This window comes from Tachysurus fulvidraco, chromosome 21 (genome assembly GCF_022655615.1).
Source record: "Tachysurus fulvidraco isolate hzauxx_2018 chromosome 21, HZAU_PFXX_2.0, whole genome shotgun sequence".
Taxonomy (NCBI): domain Eukaryota; kingdom Metazoa; phylum Chordata; class Actinopteri; order Siluriformes; family Bagridae; genus Tachysurus; species Tachysurus fulvidraco.
In genome coordinates this window covers 10,562,788-10,580,410 of record NC_062538.1, presented here as the reverse complement: position 1 = coordinate 10,580,410, position 17,623 = coordinate 10,562,788, and the positions used below count along the sequence as shown (strand labels likewise).

General features: G+C 38.9%; 1 protein-coding gene across 1 annotated transcript; it reads left to right on the top strand.

The window, feature by feature from the left end:
- The first annotated feature begins 12,089 nt into the window (after positions 1-12,089).
- Positions 12,090-17,623, top strand: nefma (neurofilament medium chain a). Its single transcript, XM_027139874.2, has 3 exons — positions 12,090-13,207; positions 14,401-14,525; positions 15,260-17,623. Exons 1-3 carry the CDS (start codon positions 12,206-12,208, stop codon positions 16,755-16,757), a joined length of 2,625 nt encoding a protein of 874 aa, XP_026995675.2. The 5' UTR covers positions 12,090-12,205; the 3' UTR covers positions 16,758-17,623.

Genomic DNA, 17,623 nt, shown 5'->3' with positions numbered 1-17,623 from the left:
CCACATCGACAATCTGAATGTGTGGTGGACAAATCTCCCGTCTCTCTCCCCTTGGTGTATTACTGCATTTGCCTGCATCATAATCCAGCTCTCAAAGGATCGTGTTTGTATTAAAATCCTTGTAGGGACCTTGCAATGACACAGTAATAATGCAGCTATCAAATGTGGTTACACCTACAGTACCTCTAATACTAACATTAAACTCATTAAATAAATGACTTTAAAAGGTTTGTTTTGGATTGTTTTCTTTGGCTCCAAGCAGCTAAGTAGTCAACAGACACCCATAAGGTTAAGAACTTTAATTGTCCTATACTTTCAGGGACAGTTTGGTCCCCAACAAGATATAGAAACATGTCCACACACACACACACACACACACACACACACACACACACACACACACACACACACACACACACACACACACACACACACACACACACACACACACACACACACACACACACACACACACACACACACACACACAGAGCAGCAGCAGCAATAAGGGATCTGCAGCAATTTATAAAATTCACAGCATATAATCAAGCGTGAAAATGTTGTGTCTGCCTTTACACAGAAAAGGATTACCCAGAGACATGTCGAAATCCAATCAGAAAAAACATTTCCTCTCTGTGCTACAGCTACTAGACAAATAGTAAATAGTGTAACCTGGAGAAGACAGATGTACTGAGGAAATTAAGATGCAATATACAGCCTCTACTCTCATCTCCTTCTTCCAAATCATACCTGAACCCTGCAGAAAAAAACCCCGTAAAACTTGAAATAGGTTCATACAATAATTCACTACGACGATGAAATGGGAAAAACGTCTTGGCTCCCTAAAGATCTGATTAGAAGCCTGACTCATCTACATGCAGGTATATCAGGTGGTCTCAGGTTGCAATGCTTGTTGAATATAACCACACAAACTCAGTGGAAATGTGATTCTTTCACTCAGATTACAGTAAAAATAGCAAGCAACACTACAGACAGGAAGAGTCAGTGTGCACACTTGTAAACTCATAAATGTGTAAACAGCTACAGAACCACAATAATGGATAAATGTTAGTGTTGGGGTGTAGAAGGAAGTTCGTACTTACACTTATATAAAAGTAATATATTTCAAGATATCTTTTTCTAAATATATGCAAATATTTAACATTGCCACTTTTTCAGAGGAAAACATGCATATTTACTACAATTAACATTAATTTTCCATTATAAATAATTTATAAATAATGCATTTGATAATGTTTTTGAATATATTTCCATTTATTTTGAATTATTTTGACAGTATATACTGTATACAGTATATTTTATTATGACGCATATTCCTAATCACAGCCAAATATAATACTTACAATGCTGTATAAAAGTTAGAAACCACACTGATAGTCTCAATATTTATAATATTTAATTTAAAGAAAGTAAATGTTTAATATTGCTCAGATGAAATTTATCTAAGATGTGATCAAAATGTTCTATACAAAGAAGTGGTGTCCATTTCATTGAAATTGTTATCAATAATATAATTTGCAAGTTAAATTCTTGTTTTAAATTTAAAAAAAAAAGCATAACATTTATTTGTTTCTCTCTACTGTTCCATTTGACTTGGCAAGACTGGGGTCACTTGGAGTGTTGGACTCTGCAGATTGCCTCTTGGGGTGTGAAATCAGTCATATTTAAATTGCCATATGTAAAGACTATATATATATATATATATATATATATATATATATATTCACACCCCAAGAGGCAATCTGCAGAGTCCAACACTCCCAGTGACCCCAGTCTTGCCAAGTCAAATGGAACAATAGAGAGAAACTAGAATGTACATTTCCTGAAGAAAATGTAAATGGTGCTTGCACGTGGCAAATCTCAGCAGGGTGAAATTTTAGGAATTTCCACCTAATTCATGGGTCTAGGACAAAAGCTGCGGGACAAGTTACGCACCGAATTAGAATATCTGGAAGAAGAATATCTCAGTATGCAAGATAACAAGAATGTTGCTTTGCAAGCACCATTAATTACATGAACAGACTTAGACCTATTTAATTCTTAGAGTTGATAACTCAGATCCTGGAAATTGATTGGTCGCCACAATATTTACAAATCTCAACCTGTTTTTGATGTTTACAATATCCTTTCAATTATTCTCTTAGGTGATTGATACCAAGTTTGTAAATATAGGTCAAAAATCTTGACGGAATTCTGGAATTATAAAACTCTGGGTTGCTGCAGTGCCCTCAATTCCTTCGTCATGCCACCATCAACTCCCAAGGTATCAGCATTTGTAAAGACTTGATCATTACCATCACAACATCACATGCTGATCTCTAAATTGTCTATAGTTTAAGAATGGTAATGTGTGTGTGTGTGTGATGGCCCTGCACCTTGTGCCATGAGTCACTGTGACCTTGTGCATGATAAGCAGTGCAGAAATTGGATGGATAGATGGAACGCTGACTGTTCACCAGGCCTCCTGACATCACTAATGCTCTTGTGGCTGAATGAGCAAATCCCCACAGCCATGCTCCTGAACCTACTGTAGTGCAAACATTTCCACAAGAGTGAAGGTTATTATAACATTAAAGTGAGGACAAAACTTGGAATGGGATGTTCATAAAGCACATATGGGTGTGATGTTCAGGTGTCTACAAACCTTTAATATTATACTGTTGCTAGCTAAATAGCCAACAGTTGCAGAGATATCTTAGCTGCATGAGTTGATGAACATTTCAAGCCTTGTATGCTTTGTATTAGAAGGTGTGAGCAAAAAAAAGTGAAATCTCTGTGCACTGCCATTTCAGAGCTCTGTGTAAGAGCAGAGTAGAGCCCTGTCAACAGATTTAAAACTCCAGAGAGGGGGAGGAGAGAAAGAGAGAGAGAGAGAGAGAGAGAGAGAGAGAGAGAGAGAGAGAGACAGAGAGAGACAGAGAGAGAGAGAGAGAGAGAGAGAGAGAGAGAGAGAGAGAGAGTGACTCTGCAGAAATACAACTTTAATATCTATTTAATGATTACTATAAAAGTCAGAATTTACAGCGCACAAGGGCAAGAAAGAGAAGATAAGTGGGGAAAATGAGAGCGAGGAGAGATTTGTTCACATCCATGGAATGAGAGCGGGTCTATTTTCAGCCATTAATGCTTTTAGAGGCACATCAGAGAGAGAGAGAGAGAGAGAGAGAGAGAGAGAGAGAGAGAGAGAGAGAGAGAGAGAGAGAGAGAGAGAGAGAGAGAGAGAGAGAGAGAGAGAGAGAGAGAGAATGAGTGGCAGAGTCTGTGGTTCCATATGTCCTGCTTGACCCTTAAAACAGCCATAGAGAGTGAGAGAAAGAGACAGAGAGGAGAGGGAGACCAAAAGATAAACAGATATAGAAAGATAGATAAAGATCCAGAGTATCTTCCTCTCAATCATTCAATTATTATTGTTGCCATATTGTAACTGTTGAAATTTCTTATCTTATTGGACCTTATTTATCAAGCTGATAAACAAATCTATTCACCCAAACAAGCATTTCCACAAGAATTTTGGTACTAATAAAAATTATTACTGTTGTATATTCATATTTTTTTTGTTTGCGGAGAAGTGAATCTTTTTTTGTTCATTTCGTGCTCAAAGTGGTGATCAGCATATTCACATATGAAGAAAATAAGCATTTACAAAATGTTTGTAAATTCTGACATAAGTTTTTAGTTTGGTTTGGCTTATATTTTTCCATAAAAAATTATTAAAACATTGATGATTGAGGCCAAATTTTTGTATTTTATTCTATTTTACTTTTTTTAATGTCATCATATCATTATGATCACTGTTGTTAGTATTCTCATTTTTGACAATACTATATGTCTGCTGCTAATATACTGGTCTTTAGGTGTTAAGCTTGCACAATGCTAAGCTCAAGGCTCTGAGCTTCCCTTGCTTGATTACAAGCTTGAGCTTGAGCTACATTAGCATCAAAGCTCTATTTCACAACAAAAGCTATCAAGACACCAACTATGACTCAGCAAATAAACATGGCTCAAGTTGGGGTAAAAAAATGTATTTTAATGCTGTGAACTTAATTTGGTAAATACAGTACTCAACATTATGTACTTTATTTACACTCACACTGTCTGATGAGTCATTCGGTTCATTAAACTGTACCATGCACCATTTTCTGTCATATTCACTCCTCCTTGAGATGGAGCAAAAACTCAGCAAGTTAACAAAACATAAATAAATTTATGTGTGAATCTGCATAGGTGTGTGTCAGGGTATATAGTGTGTCCTTTATTGCTATATACACTCATCAACACTGAGAGTATAGAGGTTAAAGTTATTTGTGTCCCCAGTGTGAGGTATTGTGAGGACGCAGACATTACTGATGTGATGGAACTCTCACCAGATAGAGGACTCGTGCTGTGATTGGTCAACTAAGCAATGGGACCACGCAGCCCACCCGCAATGATGATGTTACCTCAGGCGTGCAAGGCGTCATAAATAATGTACCGTACCCCTCCCTTTTACTTAGGCTGTCCCGATGTTGTTGCTGCAGCTTTTTAGGAAAGCAGTTTGGTGTTTTTTCAATACTACTCATACTTTTTAAGGTTTTCCTAGTCCACTGATATCAAAATGGCTTGGGGAAGGATACAATTAAAAATAACAAAGAAAAAATTAATTGAGATTGACATCATTAGTATATTTATATGCATTGCTTTATAGATACTATAAAAAGCCAGGATAGTTTTATAAAGTTTTGCATTTGTTGCACAAGGTGCAGATTCAGAAATTAAAGAAGCAGAGTGAGTGTGAGTGTGTGTGAGAGAGAGAAAGAGAGAGAGAGAGAGAGAGAGAGAGAGAGAGAGAGAGAGAGAGAGAGAGAGAGAGAGAGAGAGAGAGAGAGAGAGAGCTGCTGATGCATTGCAGATAAACTGCAGATCCTGGGCAACCCCTCCCTTGTCTCCATCCCATTCCACGCAGACGTTGTAGATGACATCACTATGTCTCCACCCTCACGTCTTCAGTAAAGCTTCTCTGGGTGTGGTTTACTCTCTTGCAGGACCCTGGTCCCACAATATAACACTGTATCACAGTATAAGATGATACAGGTAGCAGTGATGATTCTGGGCAAAAAATAAACAAAAATGTGTATTTAGTATGTCTTCTCCTAAGACCTGCTGTGGTCCTTCCTTATTTGAAACTAAGCACTATGCATGTATAACTAAGCATATAGTATCCCTGAACAGTTTCCAAGTTATTACATGTGTATACGCCTTAACCTTTGGGGCATTACACAATCAAGCTTTGCACATTATAAATCATAAGCATATGCACAAGTATTTTATTAATTAATTAATGTTAGTTTTTGAACAATGCTTCAACACCAGCACAATTCACCTGTAGCATCCTTCTTAAAGTCTCTCTCTAACATGCTATTTTATGGAATTATAAATTGTTTAAAGGCTTCACATTGTGTTTCTTTCTTCCATTTTTGTATTATTACTTGTGACTGTGATTAAAAATATAAAAAAAATGGTTATTGAAAGAGCCTCTTTTTTATTTTACTGACGGATTTTACTGACACCCTCGTTAATATTCATAAAGCAAGCTCCACAGTGTTCATTAATATTTATTAGCTTACTAATAACCTTCTTAACAAAAGGAAGTCTTTTGTACCCTGTTGCTTCTTCTTAACAGAGAAGAAATTTTGCTGATTCACTGGTACATGGAGCCCAGAGATCTCAAAAACTGTCAAGAGTAGTTTTGAAGCCGGAAATTTTCTCTTTTCTTTTGGTTCATCGTTGGTATTGCGGTATCATTGACATGGTTTTGTTTGTGGTACAAGTGATTCAGCTACAGTAATGTTTTTTTATGAGGATTTAAACACTATTTCAGTTGTTGTTGTTGTTTTTCATTTCATTTTCCCCATTTGCAGTGTGTGGTAAGTTTCAATAATCCTTCATTAGGGTTAGTGATTCAATCCACTCATCTCTTTATTGCCATGCTACTGTCAGGTCAACTCTGATAGCAAACTCAGCCTCCTAGCATATACACTGCAGCCTACAGACATGGCTGCCCCAGATTACGCTTTCCTTAGCTCACAAACTCTGATACATTCACAATCCCCAAACTTTAGATTGTGATTTTTAAAAAAAATCAGATTTTTGCAATCACATTAACACTCGCTATAAAGAGACTTTGGACAATTAACAAAGCAACATCCAGTTTACATGCATCCAAACTTACCCAGCCTTTGATTTCTGTCATTATTCTGAATGTGATCCCAATTGTTTCCTGGTTTTCTTCTCATAGGCTTTTCTAGTTTATGCTAATCACCTGACAATTGCCAGTTCAGTGTTTTTGACTTTGACTAGCAACTTGAATTTGTCTTCTAGTCTTTAAATAAATAGCAGCTGCACTTGAATTCATCTCAGTCTCCTCTATCTGAAAGATACACTGTCCAGTACAGACATTGACCTCAATTCTCTTTTCTCTTATTCTTATTCTGTTTCTTGTATCTAAAATTTATTAGTTTCTTAACTCTGTAAAGCATTTTATATGCCAGTTTAAAAGTCAGTTTAATAGCTCTAATGGCACCAACTCAAATGGGCAGAGCCTCCATTTTCAAACGCACACACACACACACACACACACACACACACACACACACACACACACACACACACACACACACACACACACACACACACACACACACACACACACACACACACACACACAGCACTTTTACTCTCAATCAGATGCTGGAGCTTTAAATCATCTTTAAGAGCAGACTGAGGAACATAAGTTCATCACCCATAATGTGAGCAGGTTCAAAAAACAGCTCTTAAATCTGATTAAACCTTTAATGTACATTGGGAAAGACAGAAATCATAACAAAATAAATATTTATATTCCATACATGACAGAATTTACGAAAACAAGGGCCATATATGATACATTCTGAAAGAATTTTTTTCACAGTGACACACATTTTACCCTGAGCATTAAATATTGGTCCTGAAATTAAACTATATATACTGTAACGATTTATAAAAGCATCTTCTGTTTTCCAGAAGAGAATGGGTTCAGTTTTGAGTCTGGTTCACCCCAAGGTTTCTTCTTACTGCCATTTCAGCGAGGATTTGCTTGCTGTTTTTGCCTCTGGCTTGTTGCTGACAGCCATACCAGATTGAACTCTATTAATGATTAAAATGTGTTTTCAGAGCTATTTAGTAATGCAGAGAACCCACATTTATAGAAGCATCAAGGTAATGCAGACACAATTGTTTCAATTTGCCCAGAGCTGTGTTACTGTCTAACTTCCAAGCATAATGACCGAAATCTTAAACAGGATGCTGCATCAAGCAGATTTTTTGCCTGGGTAAATATGCACAGAGGCAATCAATCAATCAATCAATCAATCAATCAGCCAAACATACAATCAATAAACATTGCTGATTATGAGAGCATGCTGATATACAGATTACAATCACAAAGTTTTTTATATATATATATATATATATATATATATATATATATATATATATATATATATATATATATATATATATATATATATATATATACAGTACTGTGCAAATGTTTTAGGCAGGTGTGAAAAAATGCTGTAAACAAAGAATGCTTTCAGAAATACAAATAATGACTGTTTATTTCTGTCAATTCACAAAATGCAAAGTGAGCAAACAAACCTTTTGCCTTCAAATCAGCATGAAGTGATGGCATGGCCCCACAGAGCCCTGATCTCAACATCATCGAGTGTGTCTGGGATTACATGAAGAGACAGAAGGATGTGAGTAAGCCTACATCCACAGATCATCTGTGGTTAGTTCTCCAAGATGTTTGGAACAACCTACCAGCCGAGTTCCTTCAAAAACTGTGTGCAAGTGTACCTAGAAGAATTGCTGCTGTTTTGAAGGCAAAGGGTGGTCACCCTTCATTCATGCAGTGAATGAACAAAATATTTCTCTTTTGTTCATTCACTGCATTTTGTTCATTTATGAAAATAAATGTTTAACACTTCCATTTTTGAAAGCATTCTTTGTTTGCAGCATTTTTTCACACCTGCCTAAAACTTTTGCGCAGTACTGTGTATATAAAAAAATCCGACATAATGTGACACAGCTACATGAGAGAGACAAACAGTGAAACAGTTGATACAGAGAGAAAGTGAGAGAGAGAGAGAGAGAGAGAGAGAGAGAGAGAGAGAGAGAGAGGGAGAGAGAGAGAGAGAGAGAGGGAGAGAGAGAGAGAGAGAGAGAGAGAGAGAGAGAGAGAGAGAGAGAGAGAGAGAGAGAGAGAGAGAGAGAGAGACAATGAGACTGAGACACAGAGGGAGGGGAAGCTGCAGCTGTAGTTTCAGGATATTTATGGCTGTCTGGGTCGGGACACTTTCCTACCCATGTCTCCTCAGGCATAGGCCGTATGTCCTTTAGACGTCCCTCCGTCCAATCACCTCTATTTAACCAAACTCCAGGCTCAAAAGGCCTGTTTGTCTGGACCAGGCATGTGCAGGGCATTCAAGGATAAAGACATAGTGTGTGTGGAGATTTGAAGAACAATTTCAACTAATCGATTACATGCCACGTGAAATGATGAAGCTTATTAGCATCGTGTATTGACTGTGGCCAAGACATGATTGCTGTCAGAAAAAAATGTTATGAATGACCTTCATTTATTAATTATAGCAAACTCATAACTCAGTCATATCAGTTTATAAATAGAATAGCTAAACTTATTTATCAGTGACAATGCAGGTATAGAGGAAGAGTCGATTTTGGCTCAACTGTTTCTTTAAATTGCACTCCTGCAGACCTTCACAGTGATGTTTCTTTTTTCTAACATAAATCCAAACCACACACACATACACATCGTGTCTCTTTCCTTTCCTCCCTAAATGAATAAAACATGACTGTCAGCATTAGCGAGTGCATGAAGTTCAGTATATTTTGGCCACTCTGAGATTAAACGGTTTCTCTGAGATGATGGCATTTTTTGCTTTGTGCTTCCCAGCAGTAACGCATATTACCTTACTCCCACTCATTTCTGCTGACTCACTGCATCACTGCATGCTGATGAAGGTGGGCAGGCGGGCTAGAGAGCACCCTGAGGGGTGAGAATACCATCCAGAGCTTGAATCATCAGCTTCTGTGCTTCATAGAAAACTGCAATATGTTATTGTGGGACAACAGTGGCTCTTATGTTGCAACCATCAAATCTTCTATATGGAAAATGCAAAGAAACAGAAGCCATAATTTCAGTGACAATGACGAACAATATTTGAATTTGTATTTTTTTCAATTTCATACAAATTCGCTATAGAGCAATACAATGGGACTGTCTTAAATCATTTTTCTAGCCTATTCTGTTTTGCATGCAGTCTGTGGTATTTTCAGTTCCCCACTTACACATTAGTTCCTACCTTTTATTACATGCTTGCGAATAGAAGGAAACCCTGAAACAATAGATTCATCTAATCCTGTCGTATACAACCTCTCATTAAATGTGTATAATGGCATTATGTAGAAAAACAAAGCTTGGAATTAAACTAGCAGAGATTGCTGATCCATCTGTTAGAGCTAGCACAGTTAGCTTGCTTTGATAATCTGCCCACACCAACAAGTAATAACAGCAACAGTTGATACACGCCCAAAAGAAACAATCTCTATAATGACTTGTAGGTTGTTAGTACTGACACAGAACATCTCTGATAGTTCCATGGAGTGACATACCTAATACTACAAAAGTCACTGGACAGCTCATGACCTGTATCTGTACAATTTGATGCATTTCACTGCTGCCAGATTCAGATTCATGATGAGATTCAGGATATGCACTGTGTTTTTTACTTCTATCTTCCTTGCTTGTGTCACCAGATCCCCTGTAATGTTCAGTGAACATGTATTGCACATCACGATAATAAATCAGAAGGCTCGTAAGCACTTACTTATTCTGCACCAGTATGATCACTGCTCTAAAAACATGGTAGCAATAACTAATGTCACAGCCAACATTATTGAACCTGTGCTGCATCTGTCTCTCAGGGTTATGCTGCAATACTGTCTAAAGTGTCTGTGTGTGCTCTGCAGCATCTGGATGAGCCTGTGCTGAATTTTAAAAACCTAGCTCTGCCACAAAAGCACCTTGAGCTTGTCTTGGGCCTGGTTGATTAACACATTTGAAGGAGATCTCCTTCATCCAGGTCAGCAAGGGACTTCACATTCATCTTAAAGACATACATCATCATCAATGGTGCTGTTACTCTGCATGAGTGCTCACAGACACATACAAGCTAAAAATGGAAAAGACAATGCATACAAGATATAACTAAGTCACCCTATGGAAAACAAACACATTGCCAACAAGGAACAGCACTAACATTAATCAAAGCTTTTCTCTCAACAGGACCTTATTAATGGGCAGCTCCTGCCATTGTGATATAAACACATTTGCAAAATTACAGTCTGCACTTGATTTAGGAGATACGTCGCATGGTTGCATTATCTGCAGCAGGTGCGGTCAGAGAGTTTGCAGTGACATCACACTGCAGCACAAGGAATAAAAAAATCAATATTAGAGATGGACTGTAGATTTCAAGAGTATTATTGTGAATAAAACAGCTGTGAAGAAACAGGTTCATTTTCGGTTTGAAATAGGGCTACATGATATATAATTAGCTATAATGTTACTGAAATATTGGCTTTTAAATATGTAAATGAGCACCTTATTTCTTTTAGAGCGCCTGTGTATCTGCTGAACATCACAAAGGCCCTATTTTTTTCTCTGGTTAGAAATATTAGTCTAAGCATCGCAATGACCTGCCTGAAACACCCCCCCCCCATGAAGGTAAATAATAAACAATGCATCCACTGACATGTTTGTGGGAGATGGAGGACACCAGAGGAAAACACACAGATGTATAGGGAGAGCACATAAAGTAACCGGAGCTCTGAACCAAACCCTGGACCCTGGAGCTCAGCTGAAACAAGAAGAATGTAACTGACTAGTCATGTGAATTTGATTTAGCACTTAAAACTGGCCACAGCTCCAGTATCTGATATATGAAAGCTGATGAGCACAGGGCATTTTCCTCCTGGAGCCAGGAAAGTCATTCACCGGTCTGCTTAGGGTTTCATTTGCACAAAGTAATTACCCACTGTACTATGGATTGTCTTGCCCCCCGAACCTGTGCACACTAATAAAAGTTAATGCAATAACACAAAGGAGAAAATGACACTTTGGCTAAAATAATGTCAACCTTTTAGACCATTTAGAAAGAAATGATTGCCTTTTTAATCGATTCTACCTAATTATCAAAAGAAAATGAAAGAAAGAAAGAAAGAAGGAAAGAAAGAAAGAAAGAAAGAAAGAAAGAAAGAAAGAAAGAAAGAAAGAAAGAAAGAAAAAGAAAGAAAGACATTTTGCTAACAAATCTAATTATATTTTTATTACAATTACATTGAATTCAAATACCTATGTTGGTCCACATCAGTAATCCTCATCATTTGTTTGTTTGTTTGTTTGTTTGTTTGTTTTGCTGCAGAAGATACTGCTTGTAACAATTCTTTCCAAGATCATTACAGGATAGAAATTCACCATATTCACCAAACACTTATGAAGACTGCTGTCCTTGGTGCTTATTGATCACACTGCATGCTAATCTTTGTCCAAGGTTCTGAAATTTCAATTGGACTGGCCTATGGAATAAAGTTTTCTCTTCAACTAACAGATTTTAAAGATAACAGGTCTTAATAGAATGTAAAATATGTATTTGGAAGTAAGCAGCCAGTAAAACAATCTAAGTGAGTACAGATAAATAAAAGAAATGTGATAGTATTTGTTTAAAGTAATGTAATGGTAATGTCTGTGCATTTATCAAATTAATTGTTTTCAATGAATTGTTTACTCTGTGCACTACACAGTTTACTAATGTTTTTCGCATAAGATCCCACGCTTACCCGCATCCTTGACCCGTGTCCTCTTTAAAGGTAGAGATACTAAACCACAGTGTCCAAAGAGACACTCCCACTAGGTGGGATCAATAGTCCAGTCGAAATAATCCTGCACGCCTGCAATATATAAAGGGCTCGTACAAGCTCCGGAGCGCTGTGAGAGCCACACACACCACATACTTACAGGCGCACGCCTCCACCTTACACGTCCCCCATTCATCTGAACACGGTCCCTACCGCACCTGTCCGGATGAGCTACTCGGTTGACCTTCTCGGAAGTCCCTTCCGGAGAGTGATGGACACTAGGACGAGCTACAGCCGCAGCAGCGGTGGCTCAGCCTCCAGCGGCTTCCGTTCGCAGACATATTCCCGGGCCAGCCCGATCTCATCCGTCCCCTACAAGAGGACGATGAACACGGAGAGCATGGACCTGAGCATGGACCTGACCACGCCGTCTTCTGCGCTCAACGAGAAAGAGCAGCTACAGGGTCTGAACGACCGCTTTGCAGTGTACATCGACAAGGTGCACTTTCTGGAGGAACAGAACAAGCAGATCGAGGCAGAGATCAACGCTCTAAGGCGGAAGCAGGTTTCCCGCACACAGCTGAGTGATGAGCACGATCGGGAGCTGCAGGAGCTTCGGACCGCTATTGAGCAGCTGCACAGCGACAAGGCGCGCCTGCATCTTGATGCTGAGCGCCTCCAGGATGACATCCAGCGTCTGCGTGAGCGTCTGGAAGACGAATCCCGTGTGCGCGCCGATACCGAAGCCATGACACGTTCTCTTAAGAAGGATGCGGGAGACGCCGCCCTGGGCAAAGCAGAACTCGAAAAGAAGATCCAGGCTCTCCAAGACGAGATCTCGTTCGTCCGCGGTGACCACGAAGAAGAAGTCGGAGAGTTGCTTGCACAGCTCCAGGCATCGCACGTCGTTAGCGCCGAAAAGAGGGAGTGGCAGAAGGCGGACATCACCGACGCTCTGCGAGAGATCCGCACCCAGCTCGAGGGTCACTCCAACCGCAACCTGCAGCAAGTTGAAGACTGGTTCGTATGCCGCTACGCCAAATTGACGGAGGCAGCGGAGCAGAACAAGGACGCCATCAAGTCCGCCCGGGATGAGATTTCAGACTACCGGCGCCAGCTGCAGGCCAAAACGGTGGAGCTCGAGGCGGCCCGCGGGACCAAAGACTCGCTGGAGAGGCAACTGAGCGACATCGAGGAGAGACACAACTCCGATCTAACCAGTCTTCAGGTAAACACACGCCACTCACTTAGAATTATAGCAATAAATAATAATTTTGTAACTACCTTATTAATTTACATATCTTTGTTGTTTTTATTTTTTCAGAAAATAGAAAAAGTAGAGACTTCATAAAGACTTTTCTTATTAATGTTTTTGCTGGTGAGGGCAGAAAAAGAAATACACGATATTTCACGGACACGTTTTTTTTTAGGTTTGCTGATAAACTTAAAATCTTACTTAAAAACCTAATATTTAACAGAACAGTTTTATAACTAGGGAACTTTTTGGTAACGCGATTCGAGCTTTAAAATGCTTTACTTTAGTAAAATCAAACAAATTTTTACTGACTATTAGTTAATGTAATTAGTTAATTTTTATTACCAGTGGTGTTAATTATTATTATTTTTATTATTATTATTTTGTTTATTATTATTATTATTATTATTATTATTATTATTATTATTATTATTATTATTATTATTATTATTGCATGGTCATTTGTAGTCTTCTGCAGAAGAATGCTTGTTACAAGAAAATGCTTGTTTTGCAAATAGACTTTGGAGGTTTCTGTGTATATCCGAGTTCAGACTGCCAAGTTTATAACGCCATTGCGCCATCGTTTTGAACAAAGCTGAACCTAAACATGTCTTATTAATTCATATTATTAGTAAAAAGTATCACATTCACATTTCTATTAGAGTAATGAACAAAATAAAAACGAATTATAAAATATTTTGAATATCGGCTGCAGTTGAATAGGAGTCCACTGCAGCAAAGATGCTGTGTCATGCTGTAAAGGTTGGTGGAGAGAGAGAGAGAGAGAGAGAGAGAGAGAGAGAGAGAGAGAGAGAGAGAGAGAGAGAGAGAGAGAGAGAGAGAGAGAGAGAGGTCCTCTGCAGTCCCTGCTGTTTCTCTGGCTTGATCAGAATGCGGATTTTCACTTGTGTGAAGCCGACGAAGAGGGAGTCTATTTTTCTAAATAGACTATTAAGTTTCTCCAGCACAGAGACACTGCAATGTGCAAGGTTCATTAGTTTCCATGACAAAAAATCAGATCAATTTATCAGATAAATTTTGTTAAAAAGGATAATAAAGTTGTTTTCTCTGACTTGTGCTTCATGATTAATAATGTGCTTGTTTAATGCTCTATGTATTTTTGCACTAACCTTAGGCAACACTGCATGTGTTTTTGCTCCCACTAGGAAACCATCCACCAATTGGATAATGAGCTGAAGAGCACGAAATGGGAGATGGCAAGACATCTGCGTGAATACCAAGACCTGCTGAATGTAAAAATGGCTCTAGATATAGAGATTGCAGCATACAGGTAAAAGTCTAGTCAAAAAGTCCCTGCTCTGCCATTGTATTTCATTGTATGTAACATAATAAAAGTAATTATAAACATAATATAGCATTTTTTATTTTTCGTTATGAGTCCAAAATCTTTTGCATAAAATTATAAGGATTGAACAAAATAGTTATAGATCATTGACAAAACAAACAGCAATTTTGAATAAACTAACTATAAATCTATATAAATGTACAATTTAATAAGGCAAGGATACACAAATGATTAATATTCTTGGTTGAACATTATTTTTTGATTAGATACAAATTAGTAGAATAATTTGTTTTTCAAATGTGCAATGTACAATGATCCAGTTGTTTTGCAGTATGTGTCCTATGGAATCTATGGTATGTTTATAATATTTCTCCCAGAGAGCTCAGAATGTCTGGAAGATAAACTGATTCCATTAAAATGAAATAACAAATTATGCCAGAAGAGTCAGAATAGGAAAATTTTAAAGCAACCAATAGAGCTAGCAGAAAGTTACTTACGATTTCATGCTTGGTTTAGACATTTCAGAAATTGTTGAGAGGAAAATTTGGACAGGGCTTTGAAGAGTTAAGTAGAAAGCACTGGAATACAGACATAAATAAAATTTCATAGTAATAGTAATAATAACAACTATCTATGACATGTATGATCTGTTTGTTTTCTTTTGATCTGCCACCCACACTAATGCTAAATATATCTCAACCCCTGATCTATTCATGTAGGAAACTCCTTGAAGGAGAGGAGACCCACTTCAGCACATACCCCTACCGCCAGACCATCACCAAAGGCCCCAAGGTCAAAACAGAACCCCCTAAACTGAGGGTCCAGCACAAATTTGTGGAAGAAATCATCGAGGAGACTCGAGTGGAAGACGAGAAATTGGAGATGGAAGAGGCCTTGGCAGAGATGGCCGCAGAACTGTCTGATAAGAAAGAAGATGAGGGAGAGGAAGAAGGAAAAGAAGAAGCTGAAGAAGAGGCTGAGGAGAAAGAGGGAGAGGAAGAGGGGGAAGAGGAGGTTGTTGCTTCTGCCCAAGCCCAGGTGAGTGCCAGCGCTCCCGCTGACGAAGCTGAGACTAAAGAAGGTGATGAAGAAGAAGGTGATGATGAAGGAAAAGATGATGAAGAAGGTGAGGAGGAAAAGGAAGAAGAAAAGGGAGATGATGCAGAAGAAGTTGAGGAAGGAGAAGGCGAGGAAGAAGCGGAGGTTGAAGAAACCGTGTTGAGCACTAAGGTACCTGAGTCAAAGGCCTCACTAGAGAAAGAAAAAGCTGAAGAAGAAGAAGGAGGAGAAGAAGAACAAGAAGCAGAAGAAGGTGCTGCAGAAGAGCAGGGTGGAGAGGAAGAAGCTGGTGAAAAAGAAGCCAAAACTGAGGAAAAAGAACCAGAAAAAAAGGATGAGCCTGAGAAAGAGGACAAAAAAGAAAAAGATGATAAGGAGACCAAGACTGATAAGGCTGAGTCACCAAAAGAGTCTCCAAAGGCTCCATCTACAAAGAGTGAGTCTCCAAAGGCTTCATCACCAAAGAGTGAGAGCCCAAAAGCTTCTTCTCCAAAGAGTGAGAGCCCAAAAGCCTCTTCTCCAAAGAGTGAGAGCCCAAAAGCCACTTCTCCAAAGAGTGAGAGCCCAAAAGCCACTTCTCCAAAGAGTGAGAGCCCAAAAGTCTCTTCTCCAAAGAGTGAGAGCCCAAAAGCTTCTTCTCCAAAGAGTGAGAGCCCAAAAGCTTCTTCTCCAAAGATTGAGAGCCCAAAGGCCCCAAAAGCAGAGGAAGCCAAGAAAGAAACCCCAAAACCAGAATCTCCAAAAAGTGAAAGTCCCAAGAAGGAAACAGCCACAGATGAGCCACAGAAGAAAGAAGAAACAAAACCTGAAACAGATGAAAAACCCAGCAAGGACGAAAAGCCTGAAGAGAAGACAGACAAGAAAGAAGACACTGGAAAGGCAGATAAAGACGAAAAGGAGCCAGAGAAGAAAGACGTGATCTCAAATGGAGTGGATGAAAGCCCTACCAAGGATGACCCTAGCCAGAAGGTGGTCATCACCAAAACAGTGGAGACCATCACCACTAGTGAGGATGGAGCCCAGCATGTCACCAAGCAAGTCACAGTAACTGAAACAGTGAAAGCATCAGATGATACTGTGGAGGAGAAAATGTTGGCTTCCAAGAAAGTGGAGAAAGTCTCCACTCACACCGTAAAGCAGATCACAGAAAACGAGTAGACATGCACCTAACCTGCAAAGATACGTCAAAGAAGATGCTAGTGCTCCAACCCAAGCTAACTTTACCAAGAAACCATAAAGCTAAACAACAACGTATCTAATTACATTAACCACTCAAAAAATTTAACACGATTTAACGGAAACAAAAAAAATGCATAGAGAGAAGCCATACGATGCGGCAAGCTAAAAATCTTAAATGCATGTTGAGTGACAGCTTTAAATCGATTTAGCTGCAGATGCTGTGAAGGTATAAGGGTCACGAATGTCTTCCTTTCTGTCTGCAATACCGGGGGGTGGGCATGGGGTGGGCAGGGCACTTGGGGTGGGCGCGTCTGCATGCCAGCTCAGGGGGGAGCATGCTCCCCTACTCTTCGGGGTAGAAAAACAATCCGTATGTATGAAAGCAAATCAGATTTGCACAGCTTAAGAATGTGTGCTGAGAGAGTGGCAGAAATATGTGATGTTGAATGCTGTTTGTCTTTAGGACAAATGTGACAAAATGTGACAAAAATCTAACAAAGTAGCCTTACTAATACAAAAGCGTGAGGACACTCTGACTGAGCCAAATACAACAATCACAAAATACAGTTCTGAACAAAGGATAATACAAGAAAGCCCATAATCATATTCATACAGTACATTAAGCAATTAAGAAACTCCCTAGCCTTAAACATGCTTTTTACTGTTGTCTATTATGTTTATGTAATGAGTGCAAATGACAATAACAACCCAATGATGTGCACATACATTCTCGTATGCATAGACTGGACTTGAAATATACTTCTTTACACATTAATGAGGTGCTACGGTTTGCAATCCCATGTCTTTAGTCATCGTAATGCATTTCAGCATATGCTCAATAAACA

Bases quoted from the DNA above. Each gene is read 5' to 3' on its own strand.
- nefma (XM_027139874.2), top strand. From the start codon at position 12,206: ATGAGCTACTCGGTTGACCTTCTCGGAAGTCCCTTCCGGAGAGTGATG. The intron at 13,208-14,400 runs GTAAACACACGC...TGCTCCCACTAG, and splicing joins CCGATCTAACCAGTCTTCAG to GAAACCATCCACCAATTGGA. The intron at 14,526-15,259 runs GTAAAAGTCTAG...CTATTCATGTAG, and splicing joins ATAGAGATTGCAGCATACAG to GAAACTCCTTGAAGGAGAGG.